Here is a 21,865-nt window from a genome sequence, read left to right on the forward strand (position 1 = left end):
GTTTGAAACGCTCCGCCCAGGAGGCTGGACCGGGTCGGACTCCTGCAAGGCGGGCGGCCGCGCCTTCCCGCCGGTGCCTGAGGCGCGGCGCGAGGAGCGGGCCGCCCCGGGCGCAGCTCGCAGCTTTCTGCTGCCCTTCTGGCCTCAGGCGGGCACCGGTCGGTGAGCTCGGGGGCGGCGGCGACAGGCGGAGCGGGCCGAGCTGAGGAGCGGCGGCAGAGTTCCGATTCGGCTGGTAAAGAAGCAGTAGCTTCGGTTTTTAATTCCCAAGGTCAAATGCAAGAGATATAATTTTCTGATGATCTCGACACATAGCTTATATTTCAAATTCTTCTCTTTGAAGAACGCCCTGTGATCGACGTTCCTTTGGCGATAAGGCACGAGCCCGCTGTCCTGAGCGCTGCCCTGCTCTGTTCTCACACTTCTGCAGTACGCCGTTCCCCTTGTAGGTAGGTGACGGCTATGGATGTCCTGCAGTGTTCCGAGGGGCCGTAACGTGAGCTCCACGGCCCGTGGCGTTGCTCCTCAGCGTTTCTGGGAGTGTGTAAAAGAAGGATGTAAACGGTAAATGTTGCATTAAGTAACAGGAACGTACTTTCCATTTTGCACGCTGCCTGAATAAAGACACTTGATTTATTTCCTGTTCCTGTGTGCTTCCTCAGGTTGGTTCTCTATCTGTTTGTTATGCACTTAAGACCTGGTATTCCTTTTCAGAAATAGAAATGGCGTATGATTATAAGTTAATAATAACTATAGTAACGTATGTTAAAATAACTGTTTTCAGCATCAGGTCAACGTGATGGGGCCAAGCAAGCCACCTTTGTCTGATGCTCCACTTACACCCACTACCCAGCTGTACAGGAGTGAAGCAAAGTCTTTACCAACACAGGTATTGTTTGAGTATTTCAGCAGTCCTGAAGTGGTTTTCATTTGTGATCACTACAAAAAGATAAGTGAGACCCATTTCCTGGGATAGGCCATTCATGAATGTGAGATCTTCATACTTGCTTTCACAACCCTGTCACTCATAATCTTAACCCTTTTTTTTTTTTTTTTCCTGCATGGAACTGAAACTACACCTGTAAATACTGTTTGTCTGTCTTAGCCTTCTACTTTACCACATAGTCACTGAACTTGGAAACTTTATTCTGTTACTGCATTTTAGTTTTGCATTTCTTCTTCATCGTGCATCCATCATCATTTGTCTGTCTGTTACCTTTGTAACTCTGCTTCTGATATGATACAAATAATACCTTTTTATATTACTAATGTAGTTGTCATTACAACTTATTAATTTAATTGCTAGAATTCTTTAAAGTCTTTGCAACGGTATTGTCTGTTACATGGTCATTTTGGAGCAGATTTTTCACTGTGGGTGCCTACCCGAAGGTGGAAATATGTATGCAGTGTTATTTACAAGAATACCTATATGAATAATTCAAGGTCATTTTGAATACTGAGGTTTATCTGAGTGGAGGGAATCCTTGCATGTGCTAGAGAAATACCATCGTGACAGAATGCACTTGTATGGGAACTGCTGAATCACAGCCTACACTTCTGATTGATCACTTGAGGCAAGCAATGAGTCAGCCCTGGGAGCACAGGTGAAGGCAATTCACCTGGGCTGCTGGAAGGGGTGGAGCCTGGCTCTACCTCTCCTAGACCCATTTAAGAGCTGACCACCAGTAGGGAAGGATCTCTTTCTGGAGATCCCTCCTTTCGAGTTTTACAGTGAACCCAGGATGAGAGTAAGCACTCTGTCTATTCTCTTTGGTATAATAACCTGCTTAGCTAAACTCTGGTTTATTTCATAATTATAACATCTGTATATTCATTGATTATACAGCACTGTAATGTGAAAGAGGCTTTGTTTTTCTTACTTTGTGCACTAGAGGTTCCTCATCCACGTAAATGGTTCTGTGTAACATTAATTTCTGTTTACACTTTAAAACAGCTCCAGTTTAATAGGAATGTTCCAGCAGTTCCAGAAAACTTATCTCTCAGATTCTCTAATCCACATCCAATTATAATAGAAAAACTGAAGTCGTCTAATGATCAGAGAAATCTAGGTGGAAGTGATGACCCCAGTGTAAGAAGCTCTGGTATGTTTTCAGTGATATCTGAAGAGAGACTAAAATTGGCCATTCATCTAGCCAAAAGGGACATAAAACGAAGGCATCTTGAAGAGCAAGTGAAGCAACAGTTGTTTGGAGGTGCTGTCAATAAATCATTGTTGGCCCAGAAGTCACAAGAGCAGACAAACAAAGTGTCTGGAAGTCTAGAAAAGAAAAATGGGCTTGAGTCTCAAACTCAGCTGAAATATCACCAGAAACTTGTCCAGCCTTCCAAAATGAAGACTACCACCTCTGGTACAAAAGTATATCTCTACACACCAAATGAGAGAATGCTAATACCAGCTGTTTTAGGCTCTTCGCTCACCCGTAATACAAGACCAGAGCCCAAGACAAATGTTAAAATAAAGGAAAATAAAAATATTCTTGAAATCCAACGGCTGCAAAAAGAATTAAGAAGTTGTGTCCAGAAAATTGAAGACCTAACTAAAAAAGGTGTAAGACTGAACAATAATTATTATATGTAAATGCATGAGAGTTTGTTGATTTGTTCTTTTTTCTACTCGTTTGTTTGTTTTTGACTTGCATTAAAATCAGATTAATTCTGGATTTTCGAGAATAGGAAAACAAGTGGAATAGTTAACCAGGACAGATAATAACAAGGTTTAATATCTTTGAGTATTTGTAGTGAGTTCCAGTTCAGCTTGCAATGGCAGTAAATTAGTGGCAGGCTATTTAATAACCTAATATTGGTGTAGACATCTTAGCTCAAGCTTCTGACTGCAAAATGCAGTACAATGATTAACCACATTCTTAGTTGTGATAAGAGTCAACTGACTTACCTAGTTTATAGGTGTGTGGTGTAATGATTAATGTTCTTTCTGACACTGTGTTGGTCTAAATATGAAAACACCACAGAGCTGCTTATGCTTATCGCCTCCTCTAGCAGAACAGAGGAGGGAACAGGAAGAGCAAAAGCAAGAAAACTTATGAGTTGGGAAGTAGGTAGCTTAGTAAGTGAAGGGAAAATGGAAAAACAAAGCAGATGATGCAGTTGCAATCATGTGCTGTCTCTCACAATTAGTCCAGTGCCCGACCAATCTCTGGGTGATGGCTACATTTCTCCCTTCACCCTTACTTTTTATTGCTGAGCATGCTGTTATACAGCATGGGATATCCCTTTTTTTGGTTTGGTTCAGCTGTCCCAGCTGTGAGTCCTCACAACTTCTTGCGTACCCCCGTACCTCCTACCTACTCACATGGGGGACAGAGTTGAAAAAAGAGAAAGCCTTGAAACTGTGCACCTGCTCCACAGCAAAAGACAAAACTTGGATGTGTTATCAGCACTGTTTTAAGTCATAAATCCAAAACAGCTTTGTATGAGTTACTATGAAAAAAGTAAACTCATCCCAGCCAGACCCATAACATTGCATTGGTCCCTTTATAATAACTACCTGGAGGTTTAAGTTTATTTCTAACTTGGAGCGTTTTACTTGCAAGTTTGTCATGAGGTTAAGGAATCATGAGTAATTTTGTAAACTGATTTTGTAAATCTGAAAAGGTGTATTATATAAGAGTATTTAGTCAAATACTAAGCAGATACATAATGTAGAGTTAAAGTAACTTGCATTACTGCTCCAGGATGCTCTGCATGAAAGATTCTTGTTGCTAAATTGTATTTGTTCATTTGGCTGGATTTTCACATGTTAAATTAAGACATAAAACTTAATATTTCATGCTTCTCAGAGAGAGATGAAGAAAACTTAGATGCTGATGAACAGCAACAAGCTTGCACTCAAAGGCAGAAGCAAGCTGCACGGTCAGCTCAGATGCTGTATGTACTCCAGCAACAGGTACAACTAGATTTCATGTTGGGTTGTTTATTGTGATAAATTTGACAGAAGTGAAGTGAACTGAAACAATCTAGATTAATGGGAACGTGTCTGAATTTCCACGGCATTCTAGTTTGGGTGTGAGTGATGTGACCAATTTCACTTATGAGTAGTTTTAGAGATATGAGCATCACTGTTGGGGGGGGAAAAGAACTTTCACTCAGATGTTACAGTGAAAACATTGTTCATTTATAGACAGGAAGCAAATTCTAACTGATTTTCCCCACTTCGCTCTTGATGAACAGGTGAAAAAAATTCAGGATGATTTAGAAAAACTGAGTCCTCATAAAATCAAACATACTAAAAAGGTAAGATGAAATTATTGCACAGAAATATATTTAATTTGGTCTCATGCTGCCTTTGCTCCTTCCATCTTCTAAGATCTGCTTACAGTACACTGGTGTGGAAAAGACTGTTGGCCTGCTTTTATGTGGTTTCTACTTCATTCCACTTGCTTTTCTGAATTACACTCTGTTCTACTCTTATTATTTTTAATTTCGCATTCATGTCACTCAGTCGTAGCCATTCTTTCTGATTTTCACATTAGTCCATGATTTTTCAGAAAAATAATGCTGTGATAACTGCTATTGTTTGGCCAATATTGACTCATTATTCTCTTGTGCTTTTCCATCCATCACTTGTATTTTCTTTTCAAAAAGAAAACAGACACTGGGGTTTGGAGAATGTCCTATAGTTGTGCTTTTGTACACGAGATCAGCCCCATGACTTTATAGGTATAAAACAGTAGAAACACCAGGAATTACAACGCAGTTATAACACTATGCTGTTTAGCTGAATCTAACATGAATTTGATATGTGCAGTGTTGTGTAGCATCTTTAGATGACTTCTTAAACGAATGTTTTGTTTTCCCTGAAAAGCGGCCTAATCTCCATCTGAATTATTCCAAATCTTGAGTGTTTATACACGAAATGGTAACAGTTCTGTGAATAGTATCAATACTTACAGAAACTATAGTACTAAGGTATATATTTTTCATTTTTCCAGTCCCGAGCAGTATCCAGATTGGCAGCAGCGCACAGAGGAGCTATACGAGCCTTGCAGGCATTTGCCAATCAGTTTACTGATCAAACAGGGCAATGGATTCCTACCCACTACAAGGAGCTGGGCAGTCTCATTCGACAGCTGTCACTCTGTTCTGCCAAACTAGAACCAGATTCTTCAACTTCTGATGTTATATTAGATATTTTGATGCAAGTTGAGGTAGGAATAACTGTTTTGTTTTTGCAGAATATCCAACTTTTTTTTTTATTATTATTAAAAGGCCATATTTTCTAATAGATGTGCTTCTAATGTTCATAAATAGGAGTAGACTAAATTAAGTTGCATCCTGTTCACAGAAGCTTACTGCTGCAGTTTGTGTTGATAATGTTCTTGTCGTTATTCACTGTCCTGGTAGGATAAGGACTGGAGGTGATAGTGGTAACAGAACACAAGTTTCTGATTCGTTTCACGTTTTCAAGGTTGAAAGAATTGCATTTGATATGTTGGTTAAGTATTAAATGTCTGTTGTTCTGCTGTGCATCCTTTAGTCATCAGGACTAGCAAAGAGTCTTTCTGCCTCACACACAGTGGTGGGTGCAGAATTGTGTAGACAGTAGCTACAATTTAAAGCTTTCTGCCCTTCAAATTAATTTTGTTAGTAATATCTGATGTATTATGACATTTGTTGATATAGCACAAAAATTCACATTTCCTGCTGTAGTTTCTAGCTACGCTTTTTTTTTAAGTAATAACCTACATAACCGGAACTATTCTGCAATCAGTATTTAATTATTTCAAATAAAAACAGCTGATCCAATAGCTGCAAGATATTTTATTTACCTTAAAATATTGTTCTAAATGTAAGAGCTATGTTTTTATTGTGCTGAACTGCTTATGAGCACTTTAACACTCAGGTTGCCTCAGAATAGGGATGGAGGTAGAATTAACATTGTACTTCTCAGTGGAAAATGTGTTTGTCTTATCTTAGTCATGTGGGCATTTCTTTGTCTGTAGATTTTCTGTCAATTTATTTTTTAATGTGCTTTAAGTAGATAATTTTCTAGTCAATTGTGAATTTAAAAAAATGCAGACCTCTTCTTATATGATTAAGTTAGTCAAACAAAGATGCTTCTGCATGAGCAAGCAGTCAGGATTAGTCACTACAAAACAAACAAACGAAAAAACAACCAACCAAACAAAAAAAACGCAACAAAGCCACATTAAAAAGTTCCAGTTACTCAGAATCTCTTAAACTTATTTTTCTTTATTATGTCATGTTTACTGAGAAAGTAATTAAAATTATAAATATCTGATGCAGGATCTGATTTCATTGCTGGAAAAGAAACAAACTCCCAAAAAACTGAAGGAATGTCTTTCAACATCACACGGCAAATCTCCAGTGAACACTGTGACATTTCCAGTCAGAAAGCAGCTAACAACTCCAAAAGGAGAAAATAAGCCCCTCATCTTAAAGGAACGACATGGACAAGGACCTAGAAAATCTCCAGCTGCCAGAGGTCTCTTGATTGGTTTGTATTTTATTACTAAATTTTAGTTAACTTACACTCTCAGTTCAGTTTTTTAGTGTGTTACATTTTGCTGGGCAGAAGTGTGCAACAGCCCATATGCAGTCATCAGATTCATGTAGCTTTGTTATACTTCTAGTGGCTTTTTTTTTCCCTAGCAGTTACTGTTAGGCGATTAACTTGCAGGTTTATATGCCTCTTTATGTTATCATCATCATCATGTTTTAATTTTTGTCTAGTTCCTTTACAGTGGGCTACACTTGGATTGCTTTTCTACAATGTATACCTAAATGATACTTTGCAAATTAGTTTTACTGGTGCACACAGAATATATCATACATTTATGTTGAAAACACTATATGAACATATTCTTTTGAAATGCAGCCATTGTTTGTTAGCAAGTCTCCAGCAAAGTTGTTGTTGTTTTGTAGAACCATTTGGAGTGAAAAGATGTACTGAAGCTTTGGCTCAGAATTTCCTTACTTTGTGTAGTTTCTCTGCTTTTGAAAGATTTTGAGAGATGTGGCTTTTGTTCTTGACAATCCATTCATTTCTTCTGTACGCTAATCACAGTCTCAGTAGCTAGAGATACATTAACTAACAGTTAAACTGAAGTCTCTGTTTTCCACTGCCGGATTGAGATGCAACCTTTGGGAATTACTTCTCTTTATTCTTCATTTACATTATATACGAAATAGACTTTATTCTTTCCCAGTGTGTTTTGAAATCGTTGATATCTACAATATTTTGCCACCTCATGAAATCTATTATTGCTTACTACATGACTGTTTATGTCTGTGTTTTTGTGTATGTATATGCATTCTCCATATAAACGTATATGTTTTCTTGTATATTTATTCATATGTGTACACACACATAACGCTAAATCTTTTATTCGATTAATCACAGTTACATTAATGCTTGTCAGAAAATGAGGGTTTTTTGTTGTTAGTTTTGCTTTTAATTTTGATATTTTTGTATTATGGTAGAGCTTTAAACGTTGTGGTTGGATATATCTACCACAACAGAAAAGTCGGATATAGACATAAAGATGATTCTTGCCCCTTTGAACTTACAGCTGAAGATTTCTTAATTATTTTTGATACAGATAAACATCAATATGTTGCAAAAACTTCGGCAGTTCAGAAGAACAATCACACTCATATGTTGCATGATAAATTCCAGGAAGCAAATGATCTACCCACTTCAGAAAGAAGTACCATTTTACAGGGAAGCCTAGATGCACTAGTGAGACCTAGACCTGTAAAAAAAGATCGGATCCTTCAAAGTAGCTCTTTAAGGAAGAAAGACATGTTATTACCTGCAAAATCACAGGTATGCAAGTTTTAAATGAATTTATGCTTTCTTCATCTTGTCCTCTGTGATTTGTTATTAGTGTAAGGCACTTTTAGACTTTGTACTTCCACATTTATATATATTTTTTAATCTGAGTTTAGAAGTATAGGGAAAGAAACAATGTTATTTGCCTCCATTGTTTCTGATGGTTATATTTTATCAGTTTTTTGAAAGTTGTGTTGTTGCTTATCAAGAATGAATAACAGGATAAACAAGGAGAATTGTTTGCTCAAAACTGGTTTCATTTTTGAAATTAATGTGATTAAATTTCAGTTAGGATTTAAAGCTGAAATGTCTTCCTCTTACTGGTCACTTTTGTCATGTAAAATGCCTTTAGCAGTATTGTTGTGCTAATGCTAATGTTAGTCAGTGACATTTTTTCTGCTTGAAGAATTTCAGTTCCACACCTTTGCTTCATGTGCGCTTCCATGTCAGACACCATTTTATCAGACTGCTCCTCTGCTGCTGTCTGTTGCCCAGAAGTAAAATTTAACAGAATACTGGGAGGAAGGTTCAACCTCTACTGCCATCCCACTAACATCCACCTCTGACGTTGTGGGCCAGCGTAATAAAACAAGGCATTAATTCTGGAGTGGACCTCGCAGTTTGATGGCCAAATAAAGCATTACCCTAGAAGTGTTTGCAAAAAATTAAATAGCAAAATTTAAGCATGTTTTGTTATGGCACAGTTGTACTTGTCTTTAAACGAGTTCTAAATCTTCCACATGTGTCAGCTGTTCAGTAAAGTAAGGAGACATGACTTCCAAACAAATTCTAAAGCAGAATACAAAATACTTCAAAAATTAAGCAACGGAGATGCATGTTTTTAATGTAATTGTGTTAATTTTAAGGGAATGCCTAGATCTCTAAAACCAAGGCAAACACAGTCTCCAGGAAAGCATGCTCGATTTCAAGAAACAACTATAGCTTTTCAGTTAAAAGAGAGCAAACGATTTGTTAAGGAGAGCAGCATACCCTGGGTGCCTCCAAACTCTACGTTATCTCCTGCTTCACCTAAACGGTATGTTCATAGTCCAGTGGATCCAGTGTTTGCCCTACTTTTCTGTGGAAATAGTACTGTATCTGTAGTAGTAAATAGGATGGGCTGGGCCCATCTCTCAGACTATAGAGGCAAGTGGCATAGCACAGCTCACAACTGGATATTTGTGGTTTTATTTCTCACTCATAATAAAGTGGCCTCGTTCACAGAGCATGGGAAAAAAACGTTGCCCTGTGTTTTTCCTGGGTCATATCTGAATATCATCTGGAAGTCACAGGCCAAAAGTGCACTAGGCAAAGCACTGACAGTGTATGTAGTATGCAGAATGGACTTCATTTGCCATGCTGGTGCTCTGATTAAATTTTTAAATTTATTTAACTAACCTGTTATTATGCTATTTGTGTCTGTCAGTCCTACTATAATGGTTTTTGAAACTCATCAGCTAATTTCAGTTCAAATTGACAGCGGTAAAAGTAACAGTAGTGTGTTCCTTCAAGTGTCATGAAATTACTTATCTAAATGAAGAGTTTCTATTGGTGCCTTCTCTGGAGGAAGTAATTCAGTCATTAATCACAGAATCATAGATTATCCCGTGCTGAAATGCACATCCACAAGGACCATCACATCCAATGCCTGGCTCCACACAGGACCACTCAAACTCTGTCTGAGAGTGGTGTCCCAATGCTCCTTGAGCTCTGGCAGCTCAAGGCTGTGCCTACAGCTATAGGGTGTCTGCTTCATGCCCACAGAACCATTTCCTGACCCCCACTTGACCTTCTCACATTGCAGCCCCATGCTGGTCTCTCAGGCCCTGTCAGTGTTTCCAGAGAACAGAGCTCAGCACTGCCCCCCTGTTCCCTGTGAGGAGCTATAGGCCACCATGAGGCCTCCCCTCTTCTAGGCTGAATAAACCAAGGAGACCTCAGCCTCTCCTCATGTACCTTGCCCTCCAGACCCTATTCCATTTTCATAGCCCTCCCTTGGTTACCCTCTAATAGCGTTACATCTTTACACTGTGGGACTCAAAACTGCACACAGTGCTCTAGGTTTTGTCTGTGGAAAGCTTGCTATTTCATAGACGTTGTTTTGAACTATTAGAATTGCAGCAGTGAAGTAATATGTATTCCTTCCTTTTCCTAAGATTTCATTCTTTCTCAAATTAACTTTGTTAATTAGTCCCTCTCCATTTCTTAAGGTGCAATTTGTTGGTATGTTCCTCATTCATATTTCCACCTAACTACATTTGGAAAACGTAAAATATTTAGCCTACTATCTCAGCACTGCAGTGAGAATACAAATGTGATCTCCTGATTCCAAAAGGAGAAAATACGTATTTTTTTTCCTTGTCTGTATTATGGTCTAGGTTTGTTTATGTAAAAAATATATTCAGTATTCTGGAGACTCAGGTTCCCCATATTTAGTTTCCTATGCTGTTTCTGGCAATTGAACCAGGAGATCCAGCTGCTGGATCTGAAGTAGACAGTGCGCGCTGATGAGGAACTTGTCTATCTAGGCAGTATTTGCAGATAGCCATGAGGTTGTCTTTTAACCAGTAGTGTAGGGATGATTGAAGATCACTGGTTCTCAGATGAATTTCCTGGCTTATGTGATATTGAAGCCAATATTAATTTTCTCTATAAATGTTTTCAAAATTTTTATAAACTAATATTCAGAATCCAATTATTTCATTCTCCAGTTCTTATAATAATGAGTGTTTTGTAATTCTCTTTATGTATTTGTCTTACATTTGAAGACTAGCATGGTGTGAAGCAGAAGCTTCAAGAATGAAAGTTCTGACTGATCTTAACAGAAGAGAAATGAAAAAAGTACGAAAGCTAAGGTAATTACTTGCCCAGAAGAGCTAATAAGTGGTACCAGAACTTGGTATAATCTTTCTACTATCCCCACTAGCAATATGAAAATCTTCTCTACTTTCCACTTCCCCAAAAAGTGGATTTATGTTTTTTTTATTTTTGTTTTTTTTATTACTGTTGTTATGCTAAACTTTAAAATTCATTTGTTCTTATTTTGTGTGTGTGTCTAGGTTGCAAGGTGCTTCTCCAACTCAGGGTGCAGACAAAGTTGACAAAGCAGTATGTGAGCACCTAGAACTTCCATTGGATAGGGCACAGGTAGTACAGTCAGGCTCATGGCAGTATTTGAAGGGTACATTTATAAAGGGTCAATATAATGTTTGTTTTCAACGTAGTGCAAGTAAGGAGTTTTTTGGAGAAACATATCAAATGATTTGTATAGTCAGTAGTCCCCAGTTTTGGGACAGTTGACAAGTGTATTTCCATTTCAGTATGTAGGCTTTAAATTATCGTAACCAAAGTTGGCAAAGCTGTGTTCTTTTTTTTAATCATCTTTTCTTAGCAGTTTATTATCAAGTAGTGAACAATCATAACTGTTCTACACTAATCATAACTGGACTTGATAAGATTATTTTAATAATTAATATAAACCATGTTTAATGTCTAAGTATATTTTCTCTACTAGTAATTATGACTAATAATACAGAAGGTTCATTATTCTAACTGGTTTTATGGTTTATTAGCAGATCGATATTTCCTTGGAAACAAACTGTAATTTGAAGGATTCTTCAATTATAAGACAGCTTTCAACTCACGTAGCTGAGAAGGTATATTCTATCTACATGTCATAGAGAAAACCTGAGTTTTTATCTTTGCCATGTGGCAAAATGTGTCTAGAAAAGTAGTGATAATTTTCTGAACTTAATATTTTCCAACACCGTACAGATTATAATGCCTTATAGTTCTCTATAACCTACCTGAAAGAAGGTTGTGGCAAAATAGAGGTCAGCCTCTTCTCCTGGGTAACTAGCACTGGGACAAGAGGGATGACTGCAAGTTGTGCCAAAGGAGGCTTAGGTTGGATATCAGGAAAAATTTATTCTCCGAAAGAGTGGTCAGGTACTGGGACAGGCTGCCCAGAGGGGCGATGGAGTTACTGTCCCCAGATGTGTTCAAGAATTGTTTAGATGTTGTACTAAGGGACATGGTTTATTGGGAAATACTGATGGTAGGTGGATAATTAGACTGGATGATCTTGGAGGGCTTTTCCAACCTTGGTGATTCTATGAATAGAGATATCATAGCATGGCACGGGGGGAATAGTAGGACAAGGGGGAATAGCTTTAAACTAAAAGAGAGTAGTTTAGGTTAGATGTTAAAAAGAAATGCTTTACTGAGAAGGCTGTGAGCCTGTCTCATAGAGAAAGGTCCAGAAAAGCTGTGGCTGCCCTAACCCTGGAGGTATCCAAAGCCAGGCTGGAAGGGGGGCCCTGCGCAGTCTGACTGGAGGGGCTGCACCCAGCCCATGGCAGAGTTGGAATAAAGTAATCTGTAAGGTTCCTACCAACCCAAGCAATTCTATGATTCTAGTTGGTAAAACTGGACACAACTGAAACCTACAGCTTTGGCCTAGTTTACTCACTTTGTACTCTTCTATATTTATTCATTAACTTTGGCAGCTGCTGTGGGACTTTTCCTGTATGTTCTGTTAAATGCATATTTTGTAATATGAGGGCCTTCGCTTCTTATTCTTGAATCCTAGGTGATTTCCGAACGTCTGTTTAGGAACTTAGAAACTTAGTTATGTAGAGAGCTTCATCCACATTCAATGATTTTTATTGGTATGAATATACCAAGCTGTTTTATTGATTTGGCTTACTATGTGAGTGGAAGAGAAACAAAATTATTTGGATTTTCACTGAAAAGTTGTAATGACATTTGGCTTCTTACCAGCAGGTGCTGTAAGAAATATGTGATTTATAAGCATTGTTTTTTTTTCCCTCAAAGTTTTTCTATTTCTTCTTTTTTTCCTTCTTTTTTTTTTTTTTTTTTCTCTCCCCATTGACTGTGTATATTTTGCTTTTTTTTGGCAGATTGCAGCAAATGCAGATATTCTGAGTGAAAAGGTACTGGATGATCTTTTGGAAGATACTGCTCAGGAACTCTGGAATATGGAGCAGCGTAAGAGACTTCAGGCTGAGAATCTCTTTGTGGCTGATGGTCCTAGTCTGGAAACAATGTTGCAAAGAATGGAAGAAATTGAAGTAAGTTTTTAATCTATTCATTGATCTGATAGCGCTAGTTTCTGGTTTACTGACAATAATTATAATACCAGTAGGTATCTGCATTCTTTAAAACAAGGTCAGACGACTGTGGTATGAAATGGGAGACTTAGAAGGAGTTTCCTCTTCCAGCAAAAAATTGTGTAAGAACAGAAGGATATTTGACCTCATGGTTTTATTGCTAACGTTAGGATTGGCAGACCTGAGTTTGCTTGATTTTTTTTTTTTTTTTTTTTTTCCCCCCAATGCATTACTTTTTCAAACTTTAATAAGCTTTTCCAGAGTTTTTGTTTCTAATCTTATTTCCTTTCTGTTCAGTTAAACTTGTCCTAAATTAGAACTACTGAATTTAGCACCATTTACTTGAGATTTATTTGTAAGCTGAAAGCATGAAGCTTACAGTATGCAATATCCATTTAAGATGCTTGGGCATATGTTTGAATTCATTGTCGATAAGGCAAGAAAGCCCATCAGTTGTTTCACTAACTGCTGTTGATCTGAAATGGGAGTAGTTGAATCTTCTAGTCTAGGATTTTGAATGAGATGATTATCTGTTATTTCATCTCTCCTTTTACTCCTTTTCAGTACTACATTAACCATGGAAAATAATCCTGCTCTGACAAGGAGGATCATGACCTGCTTTCTTATCGAGTGATAACTGTTACTGCTGAACTGTTAAGCATGTGTTAATTGATTACTTTTATGTTTAAAAACAGAGATATCAGGAAACTGTATGCAGGAGATTCACCCAGATTGTGTACAGTGATTCAGAATTCAGGGCCCAAGAGGATAAAACTGGTAAGTAGTTTCTTCAGTGCCAACTTATTTTCTTGGCATCTCTGTCTTTGATTTCAAAGAATTGAAATCAAAGTGATTATGTGTGATCATATATCACTGTTGTAATGCAAAAGTGTGAATGCTTCTGCATAAGGTTTGCCAAATCCCAAAGAAAGTATGCAGAGGCAAGTTAACATTCTTCAGTTTGTTAGAGACCCCCGTGTTACCAAAGCTGGCTGGCTGGCAAGATGTCTTTGCCTGCCCTTTGTATAACTGGGAGACAATAAAGCAACATGAATCAGTCTAGTCGAGGTTGTTCACAGAAAACAAGGATACTCAGTTGCAGCTACAGAGCAGTTTCTCACAAACAAGTCTCTTGTAGGTGCAGAGCCTAGAGGCAGTTTACTTGTGTTCCCAAGGAAATAAAAGTTTGTTTTCTTTTTTTTTTTTTTACAGGCTAGTTGCCTGTTCAGCCCATGATTTGTGTTTTTTCTGTGCAACTATTCAGACATATTTTTGATTATAGGTGCTCCTTTGAGAGGAATGTTTCTGAAAAAAAGCTTGTTTAGCTTGGAAAAGAGAAGGCTCTGGGGAAACATCGTTGTGGCCTTCCAGTATTTGAAGGGAGTGTGTAAACAGGAGGGGCAACAACTGTTTACGAGGGTGGACAGTGATAGGACAAGGGGGAATGGTTTTAAACTGAGACAGGAGATTTAGGTTAGATATTAGGAGGAAGTTTTTCACCCAGAGGCTGGTGAAGCACTGGAACAGGTTTTCCAAGGAAGTTGTGGATGCCTCTTCCCTGGATGCATTCAAGGCCAGGCAGCCTGGTCTGGTGGTGGGCGACTGCACATAGCAGGGGGATGAAACTGAACATTGTGGTCCTTTTCAACCCAGGTCGTTGCATGATTCTATGAAATACAGTGCTAAAAGAAGGATCCATTCTGAGAACAGGCTATTATTTTCAGTTTGCCTTTGTTGAGTGTATATTTGCATGCGAAGCACTGCTAGTGTAAATTAGTTGAAGGATAGGAGTCTTTAATATATACCACCAGTCATCACATGTTAAGTTTTAATGTTGTCTTTTTAAGGGCATTTGTCATTCCTTAACTTAGATATTTTATTTTCTTATAAATTGCGGGTAGTGATTTTAGTGCAGTGAAGATTTTATACTATAGTCTCTAATTGGAGTACATATACTTCATCTCATCTGTGAGCTGTTTGAATCTACTTCAGAAGAAAGAGTTTATTTTCTAAGTTTGAAATCTCCTGAAGCTACTTTTTTTTGTTGTTGTTGGGCTCTTCGTGACGGGAATTTGTAAGTCTAAATCTCAGAGTGTTTAGTGTATTCTTTCTTTATCCTTCTGTTTGATTAAATACAAAAATGAAGCTACATCAATTTACCAAGTTGAGGATCTGGTCACATACTAACTTTAATGGAAATGCGTTGTTTTACACCGGGTACAAAATCTATCAATAAGACAGATAAAGACTTACCCCAAATTTTGTTTCATTTTTTCTGTATGTTGGATTTACTGACAAGTTCTAATATACTACATTAACTTTTGAGTGATATTTTTCTGTCTGTTCTAGAGAAGTATTCACTGATAAAAACAAACTACACTTATACTAAAGGAAGAATGCCTAAAATGCTTAGCTTCAATACACTGAGCTCCTGGATATCCTTTCTTGAATTTTCGTTTTTAGGGATTTGTCAGCTTTAGTACTTGTCTTTTTTTACCTGTAGAATATGCCTATGAAGGAAGCAAAAGTTTTTATGAGGTTCTAACTGCATTAACTGTAGTTTTTTTTTTTTTCCAAAGAAACATATTTTAATGTTATCTTTTTTCTTCTAGATCAACAAATGGCATTAATAACTCAAATACCTACATCTCCTCATTCAATTCAGATAACCAGATTAACTAGACAGACAGAACCAGAAACTGACATTTCATTTGAAATTTTTGATGACAAGTAAGTAGAATACTTTGATTGTAGACAAAACTGTGGTGCATTTTTACTGTGCACATTCATTGTAGTGTTTGTATTGGAGGGAATTATGCTTACTGTTTGAAGTCATTTTCTGATATTTCAAAAAAAAAACCAAAAAACTTAATAATCCTGATTTAATTAAATCTTTTGTATTTCCAGTGGCACTGACAAAAACAAAGTAGCTCAGGAGAAATTGCTGACTGGAAATAATATTCTGCAGCCCTTCACTCAGAATTCTGTGCAGAAAAAGTCCTATGTTTCTTTCTCAGTTACAAAGCATATGCTCCAGAACATCCTGGATTACAGCAGCAAATACAAGCATCACCTAAACCTTATTTTCCATGAAGCAGTAGGCAGCTTCAATCCATGGCAGGTTGCTGAAAGGTATGTGTATTTTTGAAGTGAATCTATCAGGTGTTTTTTCTGTCCTTAATTCTTCCCACAAGAGGGCATTATAAATCTTCCTATATAAAATAAGGGTTAAAAAAATGTTTAGAAGAAACAGTCCCCTGCTATGCTGAAAAGGTCCTGGATACAGTAGCTTTATTATATTTCAGAATATTTGCAAAACTCTGAAGATGAACTTCACAGGGGCCAATAAACAATTGTGTTTTTACGTTAAAATAATTTTCCTTTCTGTTACGTCCACTGTTGTCTGGAGGCCACTTATCTCATTTTTCCTTAAACCTTATTGCTCTCTGTAAGGCCTCATTCAGTGGCAACTAAAATCAGTAAGATGCTTCCTATCTACTTCAGTGGCCTTAGAATGAGCATCACAGTATGTTAATTATTACTCCTAAAGCAGAATTAGTATACAAGAGTTTGAAAAAGGAAGAAACAGAGATCTCTTAACACCTTTAAGCCTGAAATATTTATCCTTTGCTATGAACCAGACTAAGGATAGAATTCCTCAGGGCGCAAGAGCTCTCCATCTTCAGGTGTAGCAAGTCAGGAAAGGAAGGGAGGAGACTGACATTGCTGAACTGGGTTCTGCTAGCCAAATCGAAGAGCAAGAGGAATACGCACAGGCAGTGGAAACAGGGACAGGTATTGTGAGAAGAGTATAAGGAAGCTGCTAAACTGTGTAGGAATGGCATCAGGAAAGCCAAGGCCGAACTTGAAGTAAACTTAGCAAGGATGCCAAGAAGAACAGGAAATGTTTCTATTTCTAGTTGAGATACCTAAACCAGAAAAGGAAAGTCCAGGAGGCTGTACTCCTCTTAGTGAGTGACACAGGCAAGCTGGTAACAAAGACAAGGAGAAGGCTGAGGTACTTAACTTTTTTTGCCTTGGTCTTCCCTGATGACTGCTCACCACACAGTCCTGAAATGTTTGGTTCTGTAGGAGGGAACTGGGGAAGCAATATCCTGTAAGTGTAACTGTAAGTGAAGATCAAGTTCATGACCACATGAAAAAGCTGAACATCCAGAAGTCTATAGGTCCCCATGTGTTACATCCCAGAGTCCTAAGAGAATTAACTTATGTAAGCCACTCAGTGATACTTGAAAAGTTGTGGCAATCGGGTGAAGTCCCTGGTGACTAGTTAAAAAAAAAAAAAAAAGAAAAAGGCAACATCACACTCATTTTTAAAAAGTGTAAAAAGGATGACCTCAGGAACTACTGACCTATTAGTCTGTCTTCTATGCCAGGAAAGATCATGGAGCAGATCCTCATGAAAGCTATGTGCAGTGGAAATGCAAAGTCACAGCCTGAAACAGTAACTGAGCATCTGGTGGGAGGGTGGGCCAAACCAGGGAAGCTTAGGTGCAAGCAGTGCACCTGAGTGACTGGAAGGGGTGGAGCCAGGATCTACCCCTTCCCACACCTCATTTAAGGACTGGCAGTGGAGGTGAGAGTATCTCTTGCTGGAGAACCCTGCTCATTGCAGGGAAGCTGGATTAGATGACCTTTAAAGGTCCTTTCTAACTCTAAGGATTCTATGATTCTAATTTGGGTTATCATACCACATTTACAGGAACGCAACTGTTCTGTGATAGTGGAATCGTTTCTTAGACTAGGCAGTAGAAAGAAAAAGCAGCAGTATTTGCCCTTTTAGATCACAGTGTTGATATCACTGGTATGAATTAGTGAAGCTTGAAATCTGACTTCAGCCTTTTCCTGTTCTTTTTTCCTCTTTCTTCTACCTTAGTCTTGCAGAGGAACTAACAGACGAAGCCCTGTTTGATGTGGCAACAGAGCTTCAGGATGTTTGTGAGGATTATGCTGAAGCTGTATTCACATCGGAATTTTTGCAGCCAGCACAGTAAGTGCTTTCAAGTCTGCCCCATTACCAAATGAATCAACCTCAGTCTCATAGTTTTATCAGACAATCTAATGTTTCCTATTTTTGCTTGTTTGTTCTTTTTGTCTGTGAGATTTTGTTTCCTAAAATGAGTTAAATCCAACAAGAATTCATGTCAGATTTTTATAGAACCAAGATCATAATGTTTTTCTTTTCAGACCTCCTGGATTTATCAGGACTATCTTTTTGTTGTTGTTGTTTCATTTCTTTGGCCAGTGTTTCAGTGGAATGATGTGAGCTGTTACAGGTGAATTTTATATGTTTTGATAGGTATACACATCCATTTGTTTACCTCTGGTAACTCCATCCATTTTTGTGTGTAAACTACTGATGAGAATAAAATACTGGGAAGGGGACACTGGGTTTAAACTATGTCATAGACGTCGCTGCACTGTGCCTCAATTTTCTTTCAATTGGGAGAATCTCACTTAACTACTTCACAAAGGAGTTATGGGTTTATTTCTGTCAAGAAAATGCATTGAATTTTTCTGATAGTTGTGTTGAAAGAACAATTAATTATTGATAGGAATCTAACACCCAGATGGAAAAGTGAAGAACAATAACTGTTGGATTTGCTCTTTAGAGCTTTATGTGTTGTATAATAAAGACACTGTCTGACCACCATAAGGAATATATGGATTAGTTCTTTTTAGAATGTGGTAATGCAAAGGAAGGATTCCCATGGCACAGGGCTAAGTAGAGGTCTCGCACAGGCTGTAGACAGAGCTTGCACTCTTAAAGTGAATGAAGTACTGCTCCTGTTTGTTTTCGAATGTCACTAATACATTATGCACAGATGAATCCTTTCAAGAGAAGCATGTGATGGAGAATTCCTTTTCTTTTTCTTCAAATTAGCTTAAAATATTATTTAAACCCAACACTTACTGATCCAGCCCTACATTCTTTAGTCTTAGCAATTCCGTTAAAGTCAAGAACCTCAAAATCAATGAAAACTGTCATTTCTGCAATATAGTTAATAAGTTAATCACTATACTAGTTTGGGTTATGCCTGGAATGAGCAATGAGTAAGATTTATGGTACTATTTTGAGGAGCTCAGCCCTTGAGGTAACCCAAAAATCAGTATGACAGTTTGTATCCTTTAAGTTTCTTTTCTATAGTAGTGTTGCTCTCAGCAGGATAAATTTGACCTTCTAAGACTATTTTTATTTCCTCTTATTTGAATGTATTTAATTAAAATAATTGTTTTTATTGAGGACTTTTACTGTTTTGTTTGTCTTGAATTTTACACCAGAAGTAACAATGTAAATATTACTGTTAAATGACTTTGTGTGATTTCTTAAATTCTAAGCACCACGTTTTTATTTATTTAGTTGTATAATAAGTCTAATTTAAAATCAAAAATAGTGAGACGTGTCTGTATCTGCATGCATGTTCATGAAAGTATTGTCAAAATATTCTGTTTTTTAATAAACAGTGTGTCTTTCATAGGACTAAGCGTATTTTTAATTTAAGATAACTTCTTTCTAAAACCATTTGGAACAATCAGCACCCAACCTGGCAGCTTTACAAGACACAGACTACCCTATTTCTTCGGTGTAACATGGTTTTCTGACAAAGTAATTGTTTTCTCTGCTGTGAGTGGTATCCTCTGACTGATAGTGCCAAAGTGAATTTTTATTCTGAATGAGACTTTGTGGTGGTTGCGTGCTTTCTTTCAGAGAAAATCTGTGGAGAGTGAAGGCTTTAGGTAGAAACTCTGACTTCACACTCTTCAGTCCCTCCTGCAGAACTGAATGATGGACTTTGTACTGTCTATTTATAAATGCAAACTAGACAATTCAGGATGTTTCTGCACTGGAAATTTTGTAATGGTAAAGTTTTGAGTTGAAGTGACTGCGTGTCATTGTTCTTAAGGGACAAATCAGAATCAAGCTTGATGAATATTACACATGCTTAATTTTTGTTAAGATACGTTCGTGGAGACTATATGGGGATGAAGCACATAGTGCAACCATAATATCGCTTCAAGTGTTAACTGTGCATGTAATGATCAGTGTTAACTGACCATGCACTTACGGTACTGTCATGCATCTGAATCCATAGCTTCAATAAGACTACAATAAGCAGTTTCAGATTCAGAATGTTGTATTGATGGGGAAGAACAGATTTTATTGGAACCTGTGCTGTTTCTTATTGCTGAAGGTCTTTAGGAATAGGTTAGATATCCAAAATATACTATCCTATATATATACTATCCTACCTGGTACTGAGAAGGATCCCCTTTCATGGATCTGTAAGATCTTCACAGACCTGTTCTTTTCATTTTTTACGTGTAATTTTCTTCAGTGTCAGGGCTGTGAAAGGGATAAAACAAACAGGATGAAAGAATTTACTGATAATATAGATGTATGGGCGACTCCCTTAAATGCCAGTTGCTGCAGTCACATGTAGCTGAAGTAAAACTGAGGTTTACGGAGTGGATCAGAGTGACATAGACAACAGAAGCACATGAGAGCAGTTTGGTGCAAGGGCAGTGCCAAACCTCGCAGCACCACAGTGTTGGTGTGGTTACTTCCCAGCTGGTGCTGCGGACACCCCTGGCTCCTGGCTTGTCCTCCCTCCTGCTGCTCCCTGATAGGTAACTAGGTATTATAAGGAGCAATGAAGAAAGTGGATGACTCTGGAAACCCTCTATGAGGACCACAAAGACAGAACTGTTCATCTGAATTCTGTGAGCAGTTCTTGCAGCTCCTGAGAACACACAAACTGCTCTGTAAATATTTAACTGTAGAAATCAGCATGCTTCTGGGAGTGAGATGGTTATGGCAACAGTGCTTTGGAAAACTAATTTTTTTCTATTAATGCTGGACCTAATTCTACTGCCATTATTGTCACTGTAAGAACGTAACTTGAACCCCTTCCCTCTGTTTGGTTTGCCTTATCTCTGAGTTACTCCTAGAGGCTAACTTACTGTTGTTTCTCTTTTGACTGCTTTTCTCCTTTTTTCTTATTTTTTGGGACATTTTTTGAGATCTGATTCACCAGCAACAGCAGAAGGGGTTCTGTTCATAATGTGCATGTTAGCCAGACAGTTTGCTTCAGTATATTTCCTCAAAGCGTGTCCTTGAAGAATAAAGTAAGTTTCAAGTACATGTTTCGTCAGAAGAACTCACATTATCTCTTGCAACATGCTTGGAGTGCTAGGTTGAACTTAGGTTTTAGAATGCTAGTCTGGTCTTAGAGAATGAAACAGGTTGAAGGACAGTGGTCCTAGCTGATCATTTGTCATCTGTTTCCTTGTGTTTCAGCTGTGTGTCACTGTCTGCCTGTTCTCTCTCATATGATATTTTGCTACGTGTAGGTAAAAGGAGTGCCTTGACTGACGCTCCTACCACAGTGAGGAAAGCTGCTGACCACTGGGGCTCCTGGGCACTACTGTGATTTTAATGTGGAATGGAGATTGGGCTGGCAGAACTTCCCTTCTGAAATACCTCACTGAGAAGAACTCACATAAATGCAGTGTTATTTCATTTCAAATTGTAAGTAGTATTCTGTGAAGAAGGAAATGTAAGCTGGTATTCAAAGTTCAGTGATTACTTTCACCTGTTTAGTGGAGTTTGTTTCTCATGGTCACATTCTTTATTGTTTTATCCCTAGGAAGATGTCTCTTTTCATTGAATAAACTTGGTCTCTGCTGCTGAGAGAGATTTCTTTATTTTTAATATTTTCCTTTTTAAAAGCTTTTTAAGCAGTTCCCTGATTTGTCAAGGTATTTTTGAACTTGCATAACCTTTAAAGCAATTATTACAAGCCTGGCTGTAAAAATTGCTGAATTCAGAGATAATTCATGAGCTGTATGAGTTTCCCTTCAAGTAAATTCCAACTAT

General features: G+C 37.9%; 2 protein-coding genes across 6 annotated transcripts in view; both read left to right on the plus strand.

Moving 5' to 3' along the window:
* Positions 1-3: 3 nt before the first annotated feature.
* KIAA0753 (KIAA0753 ortholog) lies at positions 4-21,679 on the plus strand. 5 transcript variants are annotated; one of them, XM_085240803.1, is made up of 19 exons: positions 4-235; positions 344-449; positions 785-889; positions 1,955-2,567; positions 3,819-3,925; positions 4,210-4,272; positions 4,971-5,186; positions 6,286-6,496; positions 7,602-7,828; positions 8,701-8,870; positions 10,603-10,689; positions 10,894-10,981; positions 11,407-11,490; positions 12,757-12,927; positions 13,662-13,743; positions 15,579-15,696; positions 15,874-16,098; positions 17,864-17,977; positions 21,340-21,679. In XM_085240803.1, exons 3-19 carry the CDS (start codon positions 800-802, stop codon positions 21,341-21,343), a joined length of 2,670 nt encoding a protein of 889 aa, XP_085096929.1. In that variant the 5' UTR covers positions 4-235; positions 344-449; positions 785-799; the 3' UTR covers positions 21,344-21,679. The 5 variants fall into 5 exon arrangements, with proteins under 5 accessions (XP_085096929.1, XP_010720258.2, XP_010720259.2 ...); XM_010721956.3 differs by lacking the exon at positions 21,340-21,679 and having other exon boundaries at positions 17,864-19,468; XM_010721957.3 differs by lacking the exon at positions 21,340-21,679 and having other exon boundaries at positions 11,410-11,490; positions 17,864-19,468.
* The window catches only part of PITPNM3 (PITPNM family member 3), a 66,165-nt gene continuing 65,687 nt past the window's right edge, over positions 21,388-21,865 (plus strand). The window contains exon 1 of the mRNA XM_085240797.1: positions 21,388-21,517. The gene's annotated coding sequence lies outside the window, so the exon portion shown is untranslated. The remainder of the gene's footprint in view (positions 21,518-21,865) is intronic.

This window comes from Meleagris gallopavo, chromosome 21 (assembly GCF_905368555.1).
Source record: "Meleagris gallopavo chromosome 21, MGAL_WU_HG_1.1, whole genome shotgun sequence".
Taxonomy (NCBI): Eukaryota; Metazoa; Chordata; class Aves; order Galliformes; family Phasianidae; genus Meleagris; species Meleagris gallopavo.